The following is a 16,592-nucleotide window of genomic DNA, read 5'->3' on the forward strand; positions in this document are numbered from 1 at the left end:
CCTATGCACCCGGTACTCTAGATTTATCCTCTGATCTTATCACTCGTTACCGAAGTGAGGCTATTTTTTAATCTAATGTTTTCCTAATTATTGAAATACGTTGATCAATACTTTAGTTTGGTAGATAGATCTATATAATTATTTAGATCTAGATTAGAATGGGCCCTAGATTAGAATTAACTAGGACGCTCTCATATTCTACTCTATCCAACAAGCCCAGGGCCAAGCCATCGGGGCTCAGTCACACGCTCGCTGGGGGCGTGGCCTATTTTACGAGTGCTACGTTTTTTTTTATTGAAGGAAAGAGGGAGCTGCAGCATCTTACCGTAGGCTGTACTATCTTTGTTACTATTACAATAATATCTGTCCCCGTGGTTTTAAGCACCCCGCATAATTTATCAAAATTTGATCATTTTTTGCATAATATCTGATTATTTTCCTTTATCATTCTTTGTTAAAATTAACAGAATCGCATTATTTTACAATTTTGGGCTCAGTTTGCATAATTTCAGAATTTTTTTTACATAAAACTGCGGGGACAGTTATGTCGAGTGCGTCATACACTACGGTACTGGATTTTCCCAGCAGTGCAAAGTGGTTACTATTATCCTGTTCCAAGTATAATATAATTAAACTAGTATCTCTTCTACAACAACACCTATTGAGCTGTATACCTCTGCTCTCCCAAGTCGCTCACTGAGTTACAAATTTGTTCTTTTCAGGACAGAAATCTTCCTGGACCTTTAGAACAATTCTGCGACGAGGAGCAGGAAATTGCAAGCCAAGTAAAGAGTCTTGTGAATAGAGAGCAACAAGCCATTGAGTGTGTAGAGGGTTTGGTCTCTGATTCAAATTGGTCAGTGAGGTCTCGTATTTCAACTTCTTTGCTGGAAAAGTTTCAAGGGAATATAATTCGGTTTGAAGACCTGACTATTGGTAAAGAAATTGGTCAAGGAGGGTTTGGCGTTGTGTATATGAGCACCTTGGACAGAGAAGTGGTTGCTGTGAAGAAACTGAAAGTACAACAGCTGACAAAGAGAAGAATGCAGCAGTTTGAAAATGAAGTGTCGCTGTTTTGCGTCCTGAGCAACCCTAACATCCTGCAATTCATTGGAGCTTGCATTGAAAAACCCAATTTGGCCATTGTTATGGAATATATGGACATGAGTTTGTTTGATGCTCTACACATTAAACAGGTAACAGTTTTGTTGAAAATACCTCCATTCTATATGATTTGAACTACAACTCTCCTGAAATGCTGCTTCACAAGAAAATTTAATAAAAAAAGCAGCAGAGCTCTTTTTACCCACAAGCTGTCTATACAGATATATCTCATAATGTGGTGGAATCAGGCGCTCATCAATTTTTGAGCATGTGGATTATTGGTATCATCTTAAAGATTGTTCGTTTGTCTTGTTTACGATGAAAAATACACTAATCTATCTTGAATAGAAGTCGAGATATTATTTGAGATTGAAGTAGGTGGGGGTCGCCTGGTTTCAGAGGTAAAATTGGTGAGAAAATGGCTACCAAAGTTTGGTGAATTCCATAGTCAAGAGTGTCCTTGGAAAATGAAACTATACATTTTTTGCACCTCTTTAATCAATTTTTTTTCTGTAAAATCCGCACTGGGTTGTTTTTAAATGTATATAAAAGATATTGAGCCAAAAAACATGAAATTCTATAAAAATTGCCAAGCCGGTGGAAAAATGATGGTTTCTTTGATTTCATTGTTTTGACAAGCACCTGATTTCCCCACGATGCCTCACATATTGTTTCATAGATTTGGTTGCAAGGTAACCTGGCTAGAAAATTTCACATCACTAAAATCAAGAAACATTTTACTCAGAGAAGCAGCCAGCAATGGATGAAATGAATTGTTATAGACATTAGAATGGCTTGGACCATTTTCGTACTAAACTGATTCATGTGCCTTATTTTCTTCAGCAAAAAACTGGTTTTGACAGCTAAGCACATCCTTGCTCTTGGCAGAGGACATGTCAGACCAGAAGCAATTTCCTCTGCCCCCATAATTTATACAAATCCAAGGTTTTCCCGGTCATAAAGTTTGTATGAAGAGTTTGTGTAAAGGAAACCTAGTTAATTTATAAAACAAAACTTAAGAACAGTTCCTTTTTAATCTGCTGTGCTGGTGATCTGTTGCGTAAGAGAAATATGCGATTGAGTACAAATGAATGACACATTGTAGGGGAGAGGGAGAGGTGTAAACATTGATTTTACTACTATTTATGACAATTTATGCTGCGTTTGAGAGTTTTGGAGTTTCATATGTTGTGTTCATGCAAATTTTCAATTTTGTTTTTGGATGATGGCTAGGTGGATTTCCCAGAAAGTACCAAGCTAGCTCTGATGGACCACATGACCTTGGGGCTCATGTACCTGCACAACAACGACATTGCCCACTGCGACCTGAAGACTCAGAACATACTGCTGAACAACGTTCCTGGCCAGGAAGTGACAGTCAGCTCGGAGCCAGTGGTGGCCAAAATTTGTGACTTCGGCCTCAGCATGATGAAGTCAGACACAGAAACAACCTCTACGAACGTGGTGACAGGTGCGGGAAGTCCACGCTATGCTGCTCCAGAGGTGCTGAGAGAAGAGAAACTTTCTTTGGAGCAGTTGAAGAAGGCGGACATGTACTCAATGGGATTGCTGCTCTTTGAGTTGTCCACAGAGGTAGGTATAGATAGAATTTGTGGTATTTTTTTTCTTCTATTTTTTTCTTTTAAGTGTAGGTGTTGTATGCCTCCATTGACACAATTTAGATAATATAGCAGGTGAGCTGCCTCAGCACTTCCTGTCTGGGCCAACCTGGGCTAAGAGGAATACAACATCCCAGCAGATAGACGTGGCTAATGGATAACAATTCTCCCCACATGGGAATCAAATTCAGGTCTATTGCATGTGATATTGAAGTGCCTGCTACATCACAGATGCAGACTTTGTGTCTATATCTGTCTATTACAGTATTTCCTTTTTTGATATGATGCATAAAAGATATTTGATACAAGGACTTTGCAGAGTTACACAAATACTTATGTATGTTGTCATAGTAATAATAATTGTCGTAATAATACTAGAAATAATAATTATAATAATAAGAATAACGATAATAAGGGGGGGCTTATTTAGGCCACATATGGCATATATACCATAAAGCCCCCCCCCCCCCCCCATCCCAACCTTATTTAGGCCGCATTTAGCTTAAACTACCATTTTCCCACAACTGCGTTCGTTCCGCTTTCTCAGTGTTGCACTTTTCTCATTTCGTACGGTTTTGTCTCCAGCGCATAACTGATCAATCATAATATAATGAAAATAGTCAGAACAATTCTCAATACGGGAGATTTTCCTCAATCCATATGGTTTGAATGAGGGCCAGTTTTTTTCCTTCTTGGAGGGGCAAAAGATAGGCGCTACTATTTTGGCACACTTTGGTCAAGTGGAAAGGTCAAATTCTCTTAACGAACTTCAGGGTCACATTTGTTGTTTAAGAAGAGTGTACACAATGTGCCCCCTGTGATCGGTCGTAGTTTCATTTTGTGAATCGCACTGTCACATCCGATAGGCCTACATCTTTTTAAAAGGAAAAGAAAGATCTTCAAAATGGCGGTCTTCGAGTGAAAATCGATTCTGTTGAAATGGAATTTGCTTCTGAAAACAAGGCCATTTTTACAAAACAATAAGATAAAAACTACTGGCTGTATATTTTTGAAACTTCAAGAAATATTATTCATTCCAGCATCTTTTGATACCTGAGTTGTTAAGGTTGAAGTTTTCACAACGCTAATGGGGCTTTCCGTAAAAATATATACAAAAGCCGAACCACGGAATCGGCCGGTCACCGAATCGCCCCCGCTCTCCACCAATGATAATACATAACAAGATGGGCCACTCAGCCAAAAAAGTGTCCGCAGGAAGTATGCTCTTTGCTTCAGATGGCGCTGCAGTCTGTTTTGAAGCTCTCTTTCGTTTTTCCAGAAGAAGAATAGGAATAGCACCTCCTTGCGTGCGCAGATCGACTGCTGTTCATCAGCAGTTCGGGTACGTTCAGTGCGGAGTTTTAGTTTTTTAAAATTTTAATGACCTCTCGCCTTTCATTCTAAAGTCAAATTAAACAAAGAAAACCATCACCCTTTCCTCCGGAAGAGGTTTTTTGTCAGCGTAACCATTTAAAAAAGCGTTCTTCCGAAATTTATCCCAAAACTTGCTAGTTTCACTTTGATTTTTTAAAACTCAAGTAGGGTAACTCTGTTCGCAAAGAGGGCGCCACCAAATTTGGAGGACACTTTTTTAATTGGCTCAAAGAGAGAAGTGGCCCATCTTGTTATGTACTATCATTGTCTCCACTGAACACTGCGATTACGTGATGCTTCGGCATCGCATTTATTCGCACTTAACTTGTTTCTCTAGATAATAATACTATTGATAGGTGCAGCTATGGAATTTGTTATGTACTATTGATAGGTGCAGCTATGGAATTTATGATGTACTGACTGACAAAAGAATTCACAGTTTTGTTTTTATTTTACCATATTTGGCTTTTGAATAGTGCAGATTATAGCTGCTAAATCTAGATTCCCTGTCTAGAATCAGTAGTTATAGGCTAGAAGAAACAGCCAGAGAGTCTACATCTGCTAGACCTAACTTATTAGGCTATGCCTTTGGGCTTTGGAGTTGAAATAAACTTGAATTGCACAGTTCTGGTTAATTTTAGATTCAGCATCTCTTCTATATTTTCCAGATCTCATCATAACAATCACGTTTACTTTTATTAGATCCAACTTTTTTTTCTAAAATCTGTTTTGCGCAAACTTACTAGTAGAGAACATAGTTTATACACTTCTGCTCAGTCTTTCAGTACTTAATAATTTTATGTTATTATTTTCTGGATATTTTTACTTTTTTTCCATTATCAGATTGTGCAATTTTCTTTGATAAGAATAGCATTAGCAGGGGACTTTTTAGACAGCGAGTTTCTGACTAAATAATTTTTTTTAAATTGGGCGAATCAATGATAATTGCTAATTGCTAATAATTCTGAAAACTATACAGTTGTCATGAGTAGAGAAGAAAAATGGGTGAAAGAATAAAAGAATGAGGTAGAGTATAATTTGTCCCAAAAATTGCAATTGCAAGTGGAGATCATAATGTGATTTTGTTATCGAGAGAGAAACTAATAGTGTATCTGTATCAAGGCATGCCAAGAAAGTTTCTACAGCAAACAAGAATGTAAAGTCAACTGAAAACAAAAAGTATATAGGTGAATGAGGCTGCAAGAACACCTCTCTCTCTCTCTCTCTCTCTCTCTCTCTCTCTCTCCCTCCCTCCCTCCCTCCCTCCCTCCCTCCCTCCCTCCCTCCCTCCCTCCCTCTCTCTCTCTCTCTCTCTCTCTCTCTCTCTCTCGTCTTGGGAGAAAGATTATCTAGTTGCCCGCCGGTGCATGTTGAACATCATGTGCAGTGTGTAACAATCACTTCGGTGTCAGTGCGGCGGGGCAAAGGTGCATTAGGACCGTACAACTCGGATAGACACTCGCACACACACATATAACATTCACACACTTACACTCACACACATATACACACAATTCCATGTACTCTCTCTCTCACCACGCACAAACACACACACACACACGCACACGCACACACACACACACACACACACACACACACACACACACACACACACACACTCACACACACCACGCACACTCACACACATAACTCCTACCTCCACTTTTCATTCAGAATCAATCCTCTATTTTCCCATATTACACATTTTGAACTAATCCCCCTCACTAAATAAAAGATCACTAGAGTCTCGATTTGCGAATCCATGGTTAGTTCTAGAAATCTACCTAAAAAACACACAAACTAACTGCTGTATGTATAATATGATCTAATGTAGGCATGTTAGGACTAACCTATTGACATATTCATGCCATTCGAAACTGTCATCTCAAATCCTCAAAATACAAAACATTCAAAGTTAGCAGGTGGCAGTGTTACTCTAGATTCAGTCAAATACATGTATTTATGCCAAAAAAAAGAAACAAATCACATTTTTTTAAAGTAAAAAAAATAAATGAAGATTTGGGTAGAAATATAAATGGAATAATGTCGAACCGAGTCTGCCCACCGTGTTTTTATTTCTTTCTTTTTTTACCTTGCCTTACCCTAACACATGACGATATCAGGCTACACCCCGAGGTCCACCTATCCACTTTCAAAGAAAATACACATTTATTAATAAATTCAGTAATTCAGACATGCACCAACGGCGCAAGTTTTTAACTGCAGATTCTTAGAGGTACAAAAAATGACCTCAAATCGATTCTAGATTCATGACATGTCCTGGAACTGTGAAAGATGGATGTGAAGAGGGTTTTTTCGTATATGTGGCCTACATAAGGTCTAGCGTGGGGAGTTAGCTTAGGCCATATGTGGCCTTAATAAGGGTAGATAGCGGGGGGTAGCTTTTTAGGCAATATGTGGCTCCAATAAGGTTAGGTTTGGGAGTTTAGCTTATATAGGCCATATGTGACTCAAATAAGGTTAGGGAGGGGAGTTTAGCTTATATAGGCCATATGTGGCCTAAATAGGTCACCCTAATAAAAATAATGATAACGTTTATCATGGGGATGTAAGAAGATTTTAAGCGCTGTACAATACTAAATGTGAGGCAGCGTGGTGGAATCAGGCTCTCGTCAAAATAATCAAAGTAAAGAAACTTGCCATTTTCTGCAGGTTTGTGAATTTTTATCAATTTTTTGGGGTTTTTTTTTGCTCAACGCCTTTCATGCCCATTAAAGAACTCATTTCTGTGTGGATTTTTATGAAAAACGTTGATTAAAGGCACAAAGAATGTAAATTTTCAGTTACCACGTACTCTTAAGCTAAGGAAATAACTAATCTTTGGCGGCCATTTTCTCATTAATTTTACCTCTGAAAACAGGTGACCCCCACCTCCTTCTTTTGCAAATATCTCGACTCGTATTCAAGGTAAATGGATCTTTTTTCATCCAAATAAAGACAAATGAACAAGATTTAAGGTGATACCAATAACTCTACATGCCCAAAAATTGACGAGAGCCTGATTCCACTACGCTGCATCACAAATTATCATTCAAATTAAATTTCGAATCAAAAGGCAGAAATTGTACCTAGTGAGACCATTTAATAGCAACGACAACAACAAAAACACGCATACCACACAGACACACACACACACACACACACACACACACACACACACACACACACACACACACACACACACAACTCCCAGAACTGTACACATTCTCGAGTACAAAATTTACTGACAGAGGATGGTGTTGAACAAGAAATATGTTTTTAGATTTTATTTAAAAAACTCTCTATCTCTCTCTCTCTGATGTTATGATATGCGTTTCTTTGGGGGGGGGGGGGGGAGAATTTCCAAATTTTGGGCGCAAAGGAAGAAAAGGCTCTTCCACTCAACTGAGGGTACTCCCATGAGATAATATGTGACAGAGACTTTTGAGTTGGATAAGAAGTCTTTCTTCAAGCAGAGTTTTCTTCAGTTATCATAATTTTTCTTTTGCTTTCACTTTCAGGTAATTCCCTTCGAGGACCTGAACATACCTCAGCTAATTCGGGGCAAGGGACATAACGGTGAGACACCAGAATTTTCCTTGCGACTTGATATTCAGCTGGAATATGTTATAAAGGACCTGTGGAGCTTTGATCCCAACAGCAGACCAACTTCAGAAACGCTGACAAAGGAAGTTGACAATATTAATTCTGTGTATGCTTTGGAAGAGTAATTGTCTTAGTACTTGGGCTGACAGTTTTCTCTCTTTTTCATTAATTTTCTATCCCATGATATACTTTTTAGTCCACTTGTTTTGCAACGGCAAGAGAAGTTGAGTCATGCATCTTTATCACAAAGCAGTAATTGATTGTGGAAATAAACATTGTAGTATGTTGAACAATGTTTTTATGACTATTATTTCAAATATCAGACAGTTGAGGTTAAAAGATAAGATGCCGGATTAAAGGTAAAATTAGAGCAACTTAATTAAAAGTTAACTAAAGCTAACAATCCAAGTTTGAGGATGTTAACTCTTTCCGGACGCATCGCCGATATATTGGCGCGAGTCCACACCCCTTGCGGCCGTATCGCCTATATATCGGCTGTGATAGGGAGCCTCAGTATTTTTCGTTTTAACATGATCCGTCATTCATAATTACTTGTTATTGTTATTGAAAACTTGGAAAGGATTTAGGAAACGAAAACATCTAGGCCTAGTTTCATTTTGCCAAAGCGCCGCTTTGGCAAAAAAACGAGTGAATTAATTATTTAAATTAGTTCTTGTGGTCTTGAATCAACAAAACGATGTAACCGGACTCGGTATAAATATCATAACTCAAACAAAAAATGGAAAATTGCTTTCAAATAAAAAGCTGCGCATTCAGAAATTTATGGATTATTCTCTTGGCCTGTATGTGATAAGATAGCTATGCTGATTTGCTTTCTCTTGTTTGGTGAATGTAATTTTTACATCAAAATGTATTTTTCTCATCGCCATCGCCATTTCTAACCCTTGTAATGCATACTTATGTCCAAAATTAATCCTTGTTTCATTGGAATGTATTCCTCGTTCAATTTCCTTCTATTTGATATATCATATTTTACGTTTTGAGTGATGGTTATGCTTATGTAAAGTTATTTTGATAACATTGGTCAACATACATTTTGCAGCATTAGTTTTAAGTTTAGGATTTGTTCTAAGCTAATTTGGGGTCGCTTATTCTAGAAATGATACAGGCCAAAGGGCTAGAACTCAAATGGCCCCTGGATTGGAAAAGTATTCTTGAAATGTATTCGTTTTTGTGTATCACGTCATTACGTCAAGGTTTTGCTCAATGAAAAGGTTATATTTTTCATGTTCATATTATGACAAAATTCAGTAGTTTTCAAACAGTATAGCCTATAGTTTGATTTAAAACGCCGTTTTAATGAATTAGAGATAGGCGTTGAACCTTTAACGGTGTGACTCTTCATCAAAAATAATATTATTTATGTAAGTGATCAATAATAGTTCATTTATGCCAATGTTTCTGTGATATAACGAAATAAAATGTAGCTATATCTTTACATGTGCGCTACAAAATGTAGCTCAACCACTATCTATTTTGACCCTCAGTCTTCACAAGAGCATGCCAAAAAATCTGCAAAAGTAATGGCTTGCCTGTAACGACCCTTTTTTTTTGTACAAACAGTGTTGGAGATTTTTGTGAAAGTAGTGTACACGCTTAAAATTAAGGACGAAAATCAAATTTTTCACACACATCGATTTCAAAACACTATTGATATATACTCAGCCATAATTAAATGACGATTACCGTTTTTCAGAACGTTTGTCTTCAAACTGAAAAAAACAACAAGCATGTTTAAAGAATGATGTACAGATAGTTTTATCATACTAGAGAAAAGGAACTACTACAGTACTTTGCTACATACAGAGACTGCCTTCTGTCTCTACGTACCAGGTTTGTTATGTACATTGGGTGTATCTGACTACGACTCGAATGAGTAGAGACTTTTTCTAGACAGTTGGGAAAGAAGTCTTAAGTGTATAGAAGGATACAGACTATACACACGCACACACACTACACACACACACACACACACACACACTCACACACACACACACACTCACACACACACACACACACACACACACACACACACACTACACACACACACACACACACACACACACACACACACACACACACACACACACACTACACACACACACACACACACACACACACACACACACACACACTCACACACACAAACACACACACACACACACACACACACACACACACACACATGTATATATATATATATATATATATATATATATATATATATATATATATGTACACATTGTTAGTCATTATGTCAACTTAAATGTAAAGAAAGTTTTCTCTACCTTGTGTATTCTTATACCTTCATTTCAAGGTGAGCCTTGACTTGTTTTTTATATCAGATTATTAAGACTTCTTAATTGTGATATATTTGTCATGACGCGGTGGAATCAGGCGCTTGTCTTTTTTGGGGTATTTGGAGTTATTGGTATAATCTCAAAGCATTTTCATTTGTGTTGCTTTGTGAGGAAATATACCTAGCTATCCTGAACAGAAATGGAGCGTGAGTGTCCTCGGAAAGTGCAAGTTTACATTTTTTGTGCCTTCGATCCACGTTTTCTCAGTAAAATTCACACAGAATATGTTTTTGAATGGACATGAAGGGTGTTGAACCAAGAAAAAAAAAAAAAGAAAAAAATGCTGAATAGCCGTAGAGATTCTGGATTCTTTGATTTAATTATTTTGCCGAGCGCCTGATTTCATCTTGCTGCCTCACATTTTCAGTCCTTCAAATATGGTATAATTGTGTAGGCCAAACCTATTGATGGCCTTGAACTGACTGGTTCTGTGATGCTTTTAACGAAACTGTGCTGTGTGCTTTTGTTCTGTGAATATTGCCAGGTAATTCGAAAGTTTTTAAACTTTTGAATAAAAACATTAACATACCCTGAGAAATTCCCGGAAAGAGAAATAATTGCCTTGTCAATTCCATTCTAATTTCAGTAACAGCAGAGTTAATGTTTAGAGAATGTTGAGGAGGATGAAGTTGTTAAATAGTCTCCCAAGCCTGGGTGCAGTCGAATTGACAACATGTTATGGTGTTAAACAATGTTTGCATTGACAATCTAAGAGAATAGATATTTTATGCATATTCAGCAATGCTGAAAAGTTTAATCCAATTAAAGAAAGTTCACGAAAGACAGAAATGAAGGAAACGAAAGAAAAAAAGTAAAAATGTAGAGAAAACTGCTTTGATTTTTTAAAACTACTAATATCTGTATTTTGACCTCAGTTTATTCTGAAATTATTCATACTTGAAATAAATCGTAGCTCGTTCATTTCTCTTTTTTCTTACCTTATTGGAAAGTATATTATCTTAAATATTCTGAGTTAAAGTCAAGAATTTCCCGAACATGTCAGGAAAAATAGTACAGTATAGCAAGGAAAATTAAGGTTGCTGGTTGAATTGGGGGGGGGGGTTACTGCGTGTCACAGACCTTTTACAAAGTATGAATAATTATTATCACATGCTTTGTTTTTAAAGATGTTGCTTTTATATGGTAATTTTTTTTCATTTTTTAAAAATATATGTTTTGTCGTACACCCATAGCCTATATAAATCCTCATGATTTTAGATTCTAGCACTTCCTATTTGTTGTTTTTGTTGCTGTTGTTATCGATCCAGCAACAGTTGACCTTTCGCCCTTATGTCCAATGCCATGAAGGGATAAGAGGAGCATGTTTGCTGCAGTTGCTGTGATGTTCCACAGAGTGTGTTATCAATGTTAAGTCTGAGAGCAGAAGTGTAGCTCTGATAATATTATTTCAGGCTGCACAATGGAACAGATGTTGATCCACTGTCTCATATGTGTAGTCACGCAAAGGACATACGAGGGGATATCAATAAGTTTTTTACCTGAGTATGAAGGAGTGGAGCTACGAACTTGAAATTTGGTATGTAGACACTTAATTCTCTATGTAGTCACCAGCCGCAAGAACACATTTTTTGCCAGCGATGAATGACCTTGAAAAGTCCTTCAGCTTCTCACTCGAATTAAAGACCGAGATAATCAACGAAGTTAACAAGAAAAGGAAGACTATTCTAAAGCACAAATTTTACTGATATGGAAGGGAGGTAATCATGTGGATTTTTGAAAAATTTCCGGTAGTTTCCCCTTTGCATTGCTATAACGGGAACTCGTCTATAGAGGGATTTTTTTTCTACAACCAAAAGTCCTGCTATAGCCGTGCTCTACAGTAGTGTAAACAGCCGGAAAAACTCGTTGAATCAGAGTGTTCGTTGTAAAATAGGAAGGGATGTAAACTGTTTTTACGTGTCTTTGTGCGATAATAAAGGGGCATAGCCAATTATGCCTCAAAGTTCTTGCTTATATATCGGCAATTCCTTCCCTTGACACAACTTGTGCAATGTGGAAGACACGTATGATTCACTTTTTGTTTTTTGTACCGCACCAGAACTCAGAAGTATTTTATCAAAACGTACACAAGTCCAGGTTATCATTGCCTGTTTAGTTCACGTGGGTTTTTTTGTCCATGGCCGCTCATTTATTCTTATCTTCGCCTTTCAAAGAAGTTGACAGAGCTCAGTGCACTGCTATATTTACCACAAAATCCTCTTCATTTATTATACATAATATAAAAAATATGTACAGAACAAGTTGGTTCCAAATAAGAATAATTTCTACTCTATGCTGCTATACCTAATTATATGTCCTAGACTAATTTTGAAAACTGAACTGCCAAAATGCTACAGAAAATTGAAGTGGTGTTGCAGATTAGTCTAGCATCTGCGTTTGTCGCGGCCGCTACCCGCGAATCGCGGTCGCAATTTTTGCATAAAAAACCCCCCAAAAAACAACAACAAAAACAACAACAACCCCGGGGAATGATATTGAAAAAAAAAAAGAAAGAAACCGAGCCTCTTTATTTTAGAAAGAAAGTTTATTTTCATTTCGTCTCTTTCTCACTTGTTGATGCCACGTTGATTTGCTATTTTCATGTGAAGAAAATAAATACATTACGTACTATTTTTAATTTCTTGGTGTGTTAATTTTTTAACTTTTTTAAAATTTTCTAAATGAATGGTCTGATGTGTTGTTTTTCTACTTGTTTGTTTATATAGAGTAATGTCATTTAATATATGCGTTATGTTAGGGATGGTCTCCACCAAAACGGAACACTGACACTGGCAGGTCCCTTGTGTGTGATTCCATAATTTACATGTAATATCCTGTAATTTTTCTTGAATTACACACGTTTAGGGTTAAAACGGCCAATCTTCGGATAGGTGGACACACGCCTTTATTTGTTAATTTTTGTGTTTGTTTTTGTGCTTCTCTAATTGTGATTTCATTCTGTGATGAAACCTGTATTTTTCCCGTTTTTACACTCTGAGTGGCTACACATGATATTCTGGATGCTTAAAACAGAGCACAATCAATTATGGTGCTTTAGATTAAGTTATTTCTATCAACATATTGCTATACGTCGTCACAGAGAGTTGAAAGCTTGAAAATTAATGGCAACTTTTACTTTTTTTGTGGCAACTTTTGGCAGCTTTTGGACAAAAAAATGGCAACAAACGCAGATGCTAGATTAGTGTAAAAAGTGCTGAAAAATGTATGCCTTTATCATAGTGTGACATATTATTTGCTTAACAAGGTGCATTGCAATGTAAGGTGTGGGGTGGCTAGGCCTGGAATATGGCAAAATGTGGTTCATCGACGGACACGCGCGCAGCTCCCATAGAACGGACATGCTCGGTTATAACAGTGATCCAACCATCAACATAATCCTAAAACAAACGGACAGCAAAGCAGAAAAAAGCAAATGAAGCAGAAAAAAAAGATAGCCTACATTGATTGTGAATTGCCCCTTCATGACTCATAGTAGACCTAATAAGTTGATTGTGTACACATTTCATCTTGTGTCATACCATGTGTGCAGGGAGGGATGTGTTTTGGGAAGGGGGGGGGGGGGCGAGAGAGCTAGATGTTCTCTGGTGTTAGTGTAAATCTAGTCAAACTTAGCGTGACCTCACCCTAAATTGCTATGTCTCTCTCTTGCCCTTTTTAACTCCCAATGGAGCATAGGCCATCAACATTTCTCCAGCGAAGCCTGTCCTGTGCATCCTTTTCTAGCTGTTTCCATAATGTCCCCGCCTTTTCCATTTCCTCTTGTACGGCTCGCCTCCTTGTCATCTTTGGTCTTCCTTTCTTACGTTTTCCCTGTGGATTCTCTGTCAAAGCCTGTCTGAGGATGCTTGTCGGGGTCTCCTCAGGGTGTGCCCAATCCATTTCCCTTTCTTCACCTGTATGTCTTCCTTTACTGGCCTTTGGCTAGTTCTTTCCCGCATTCAGTTGAGCATTTGTGACTCGATCGTACCACTTGATCCCCACTATCCTTCTTAGACATCCATTTATGTAGTTCTGCAGTTTCTTTGCAGCTGATGCTTTGAGTTTCTGTGTTTCTGAACCTTGCAGTAGAACAGTCTTCGCGTTTGTTTTGAAGATCACCAGCTTGGTGTTCAATCCCAGTTCCTTAGACATCCATATATATATATATATATATATATATATATATATATATATATATATATATATATATATATTCCTGACGATTATGAATGCTGCTTTTGCCTTTTGGATTCTGACCTTGATGTCCTCGTATGTTACCCCTGCCTTGTTGATGACACTTCCCAGGTTGGTGAAGGATTCAACATTCGCCAATGGTACCCATTGGCGGATGGATGACACTTCCCAGGTTGGTGAAGGATTCAACATTCGCCAATGGTACCCATTGTAGTGTGATAGGAACGTCGGCTGCATTCATTTGAAGAACTTTCGTTTTATCCTTGTGAATATGGAGTCCAACACTACGGGAGAAGGTCCTGAGGCGATCTGTCTTCTGTTGCATCTTGGCTCGACTGTGAAAAAGAAGTGTCAAGTCGTCGGTAAAGCCCAAGTCTACCAACTGACTGGAAAGGGTCCACTGAATGCCACCGCGTTGTCCCGATGTTGTCTGTCTCATTATCCTATCCAATGCTAATAAAACGAGAAAAGGCGATAGCTGGCATCCCTGTCTCACTCCTGTTTTCACTTCAAACGAGTCTGTCCGCTGCCCTCCAAGTAAGACACTGCACCTCATTCGGTCATACATCTTCTTGATCAATCTCACAAACTTGTCAGGCATTCCGTAGTGGCGCATGAGCTTCCATTATATTGAGTCCCAATCTAGGCTGTCAAAACGTCAAAACCTTTCTCGTAGTCAACAAAGTTAACGTACAGTGAAGAGTTCCACTCTATGGACTGCTCCACTACTATCCTCAAAGTAGCAATCTGATCTGTACATGATCTCTTCCTATGAAATCCTGCCTGCTCCTCTCTTAGTTGTACATCCACGGCTTCCTTCAGTCTTTCCAGTATGGTAGGACTTAAAATCTTCCCAGGAATGGACATGAGCATGATTCCTCTGCAGTTTTTTCACTCATGCAGGTCTCTTTTCTTGCGTAGCTTCACAAGCAATCCTTCCCTCCAATCCTGTGGAAATTCTTCGTCGTCCCATATCTTGCTAATAATTCAATGAAGAATCCCTGCCGCAGTGTCGATATCCACCTTGATAACTTCTGGGGGAATTCCGTCTGGGCCGGCCGCCTTGCCTGCTTTCTGGTGTCTTATTGCCTCCTTGATCTCCTCTAAACTGGGCTTTTCTTCACTCACCTCCAGATCAATCTCAGTTGGTGTAATGTCAAACTGTTTTTCTGGCCTTGATCTGTTCAGTAGCTCTTTGAAATGCTCCTTCCAGCGTTCTTTCTGCTCGTCTGGATTTGTGAAAAACTTTCCCTCTTTATCCTTAACTGGCACATCTGTGTTCCTATATCAGCCTGCAAGTTTCTTGGTGGTTTCATGTCTCCTGCCCCTGCAGCTTCATCTGCTTCGCGTTCCAGGTCATCTATATAGTTGTTGTTTTTTGTCCCTCCGATGTTGACTTTTACATCCTTCATTGCTTTGGTGTATTCTTATTGGGCCTTTGCTTTGGCTGCTCTTGTCTTGTATGCCGGATCCTTTTTCTGTTTCCTGTCCTCTATCTTTCTGAGAGTGGTGGCAGATATCCACGGCCTCTGCTCACGTTTCCGTTTCCCATGTACCTCTTGACACACACTGGTCCAGCTGTCTTTAATTCCCTCCCATGTTTCTTCCACACTGCTATCCTCGCCTAGTGTTTCTAGCACTTAGAACCTGTTTTTAAACTGCTACATTAAACTCCTCTCTTGACGATGGCTCTCTCAGAAATTCCACGTTGTACCGGCACCTATGATTGACAACCCCCTGTCTTTGCTTTAGTTTTAGTAGGACTATTGAAGTGAGCCGATGATGATCAGAAGCTACGTCTGCACCCCAGTAAACTCTAGCATCCCTTATTGATCTCCTGAATTTCTTGTTGACACATATGTGGTCAATCTGGTTTTCAGTTTGTTGGTCTGGGGACACTCATGTTGTTTTGTGTATCCGTTTATGTGGGAAAACAGTTCCTCCTATAATGAGCCCACTTGTTGCACATATTTCCACACATAGTTTTCCTTTCTCGTTTCTGACTCCCACGTACGTGTTTCCCCATGATTTCCTCAAAGCCTACATTGTCACTGCAAACCTTAGCGTTGAAGTCTCCCATTACAATCAAGATGTCCTTCCTTCTAACCTGATCAATAGTATTTTGCAGCATTTTGTATAAAGTCTCTTTCACATCCTGGTCCTTATCATTAGTGGGGGCATATCCGTGGATAATATAAAGGTTTGATGTCTTTCTTCTGTGATCGGAATTCGGCTGATGTATTAATCGCAGACTCTCTGCTTTCCATCCTATCAAAGCCCGCTTGGCCCATGTTGATAACAGAATACCTACTCC

At 38.5% G+C, this 16,592-nt stretch overlaps 1 protein-coding gene across 1 annotated transcript in view; it reads left to right on the forward strand.

The window, feature by feature from the left end:
* The window catches only part of LOC101854731 (serine/threonine-protein kinase STE20), a gene marked incomplete at its 5' end in the record, with an annotated part of 45,385 nt that extends 35,939 nt beyond the window's left edge, over positions 1-9,446 (forward strand). Inside the window, 3 exon segments of the mRNA XM_005101989.3 lie at positions 723-1,196; positions 2,338-2,697; positions 7,619-9,446. Of these exon segments, the coding sequence (XP_005102046.1) occupies positions 723-1,196; positions 2,338-2,697; positions 7,619-7,828 (1,044 nt within the window). The 3' untranslated portion in view covers positions 7,829-9,446.
* Positions 9,447-16,592: the final 7,146 nt, after the last annotated feature.

Source organism: Aplysia californica, unplaced genomic scaffold (genome assembly GCF_000002075.1).
Source record: "Aplysia californica isolate F4 #8 unplaced genomic scaffold, AplCal3.0 scaffold00307, whole genome shotgun sequence".
Taxonomy (NCBI): Eukaryota; Metazoa; Mollusca; class Gastropoda; order Aplysiida; family Aplysiidae; genus Aplysia; species Aplysia californica.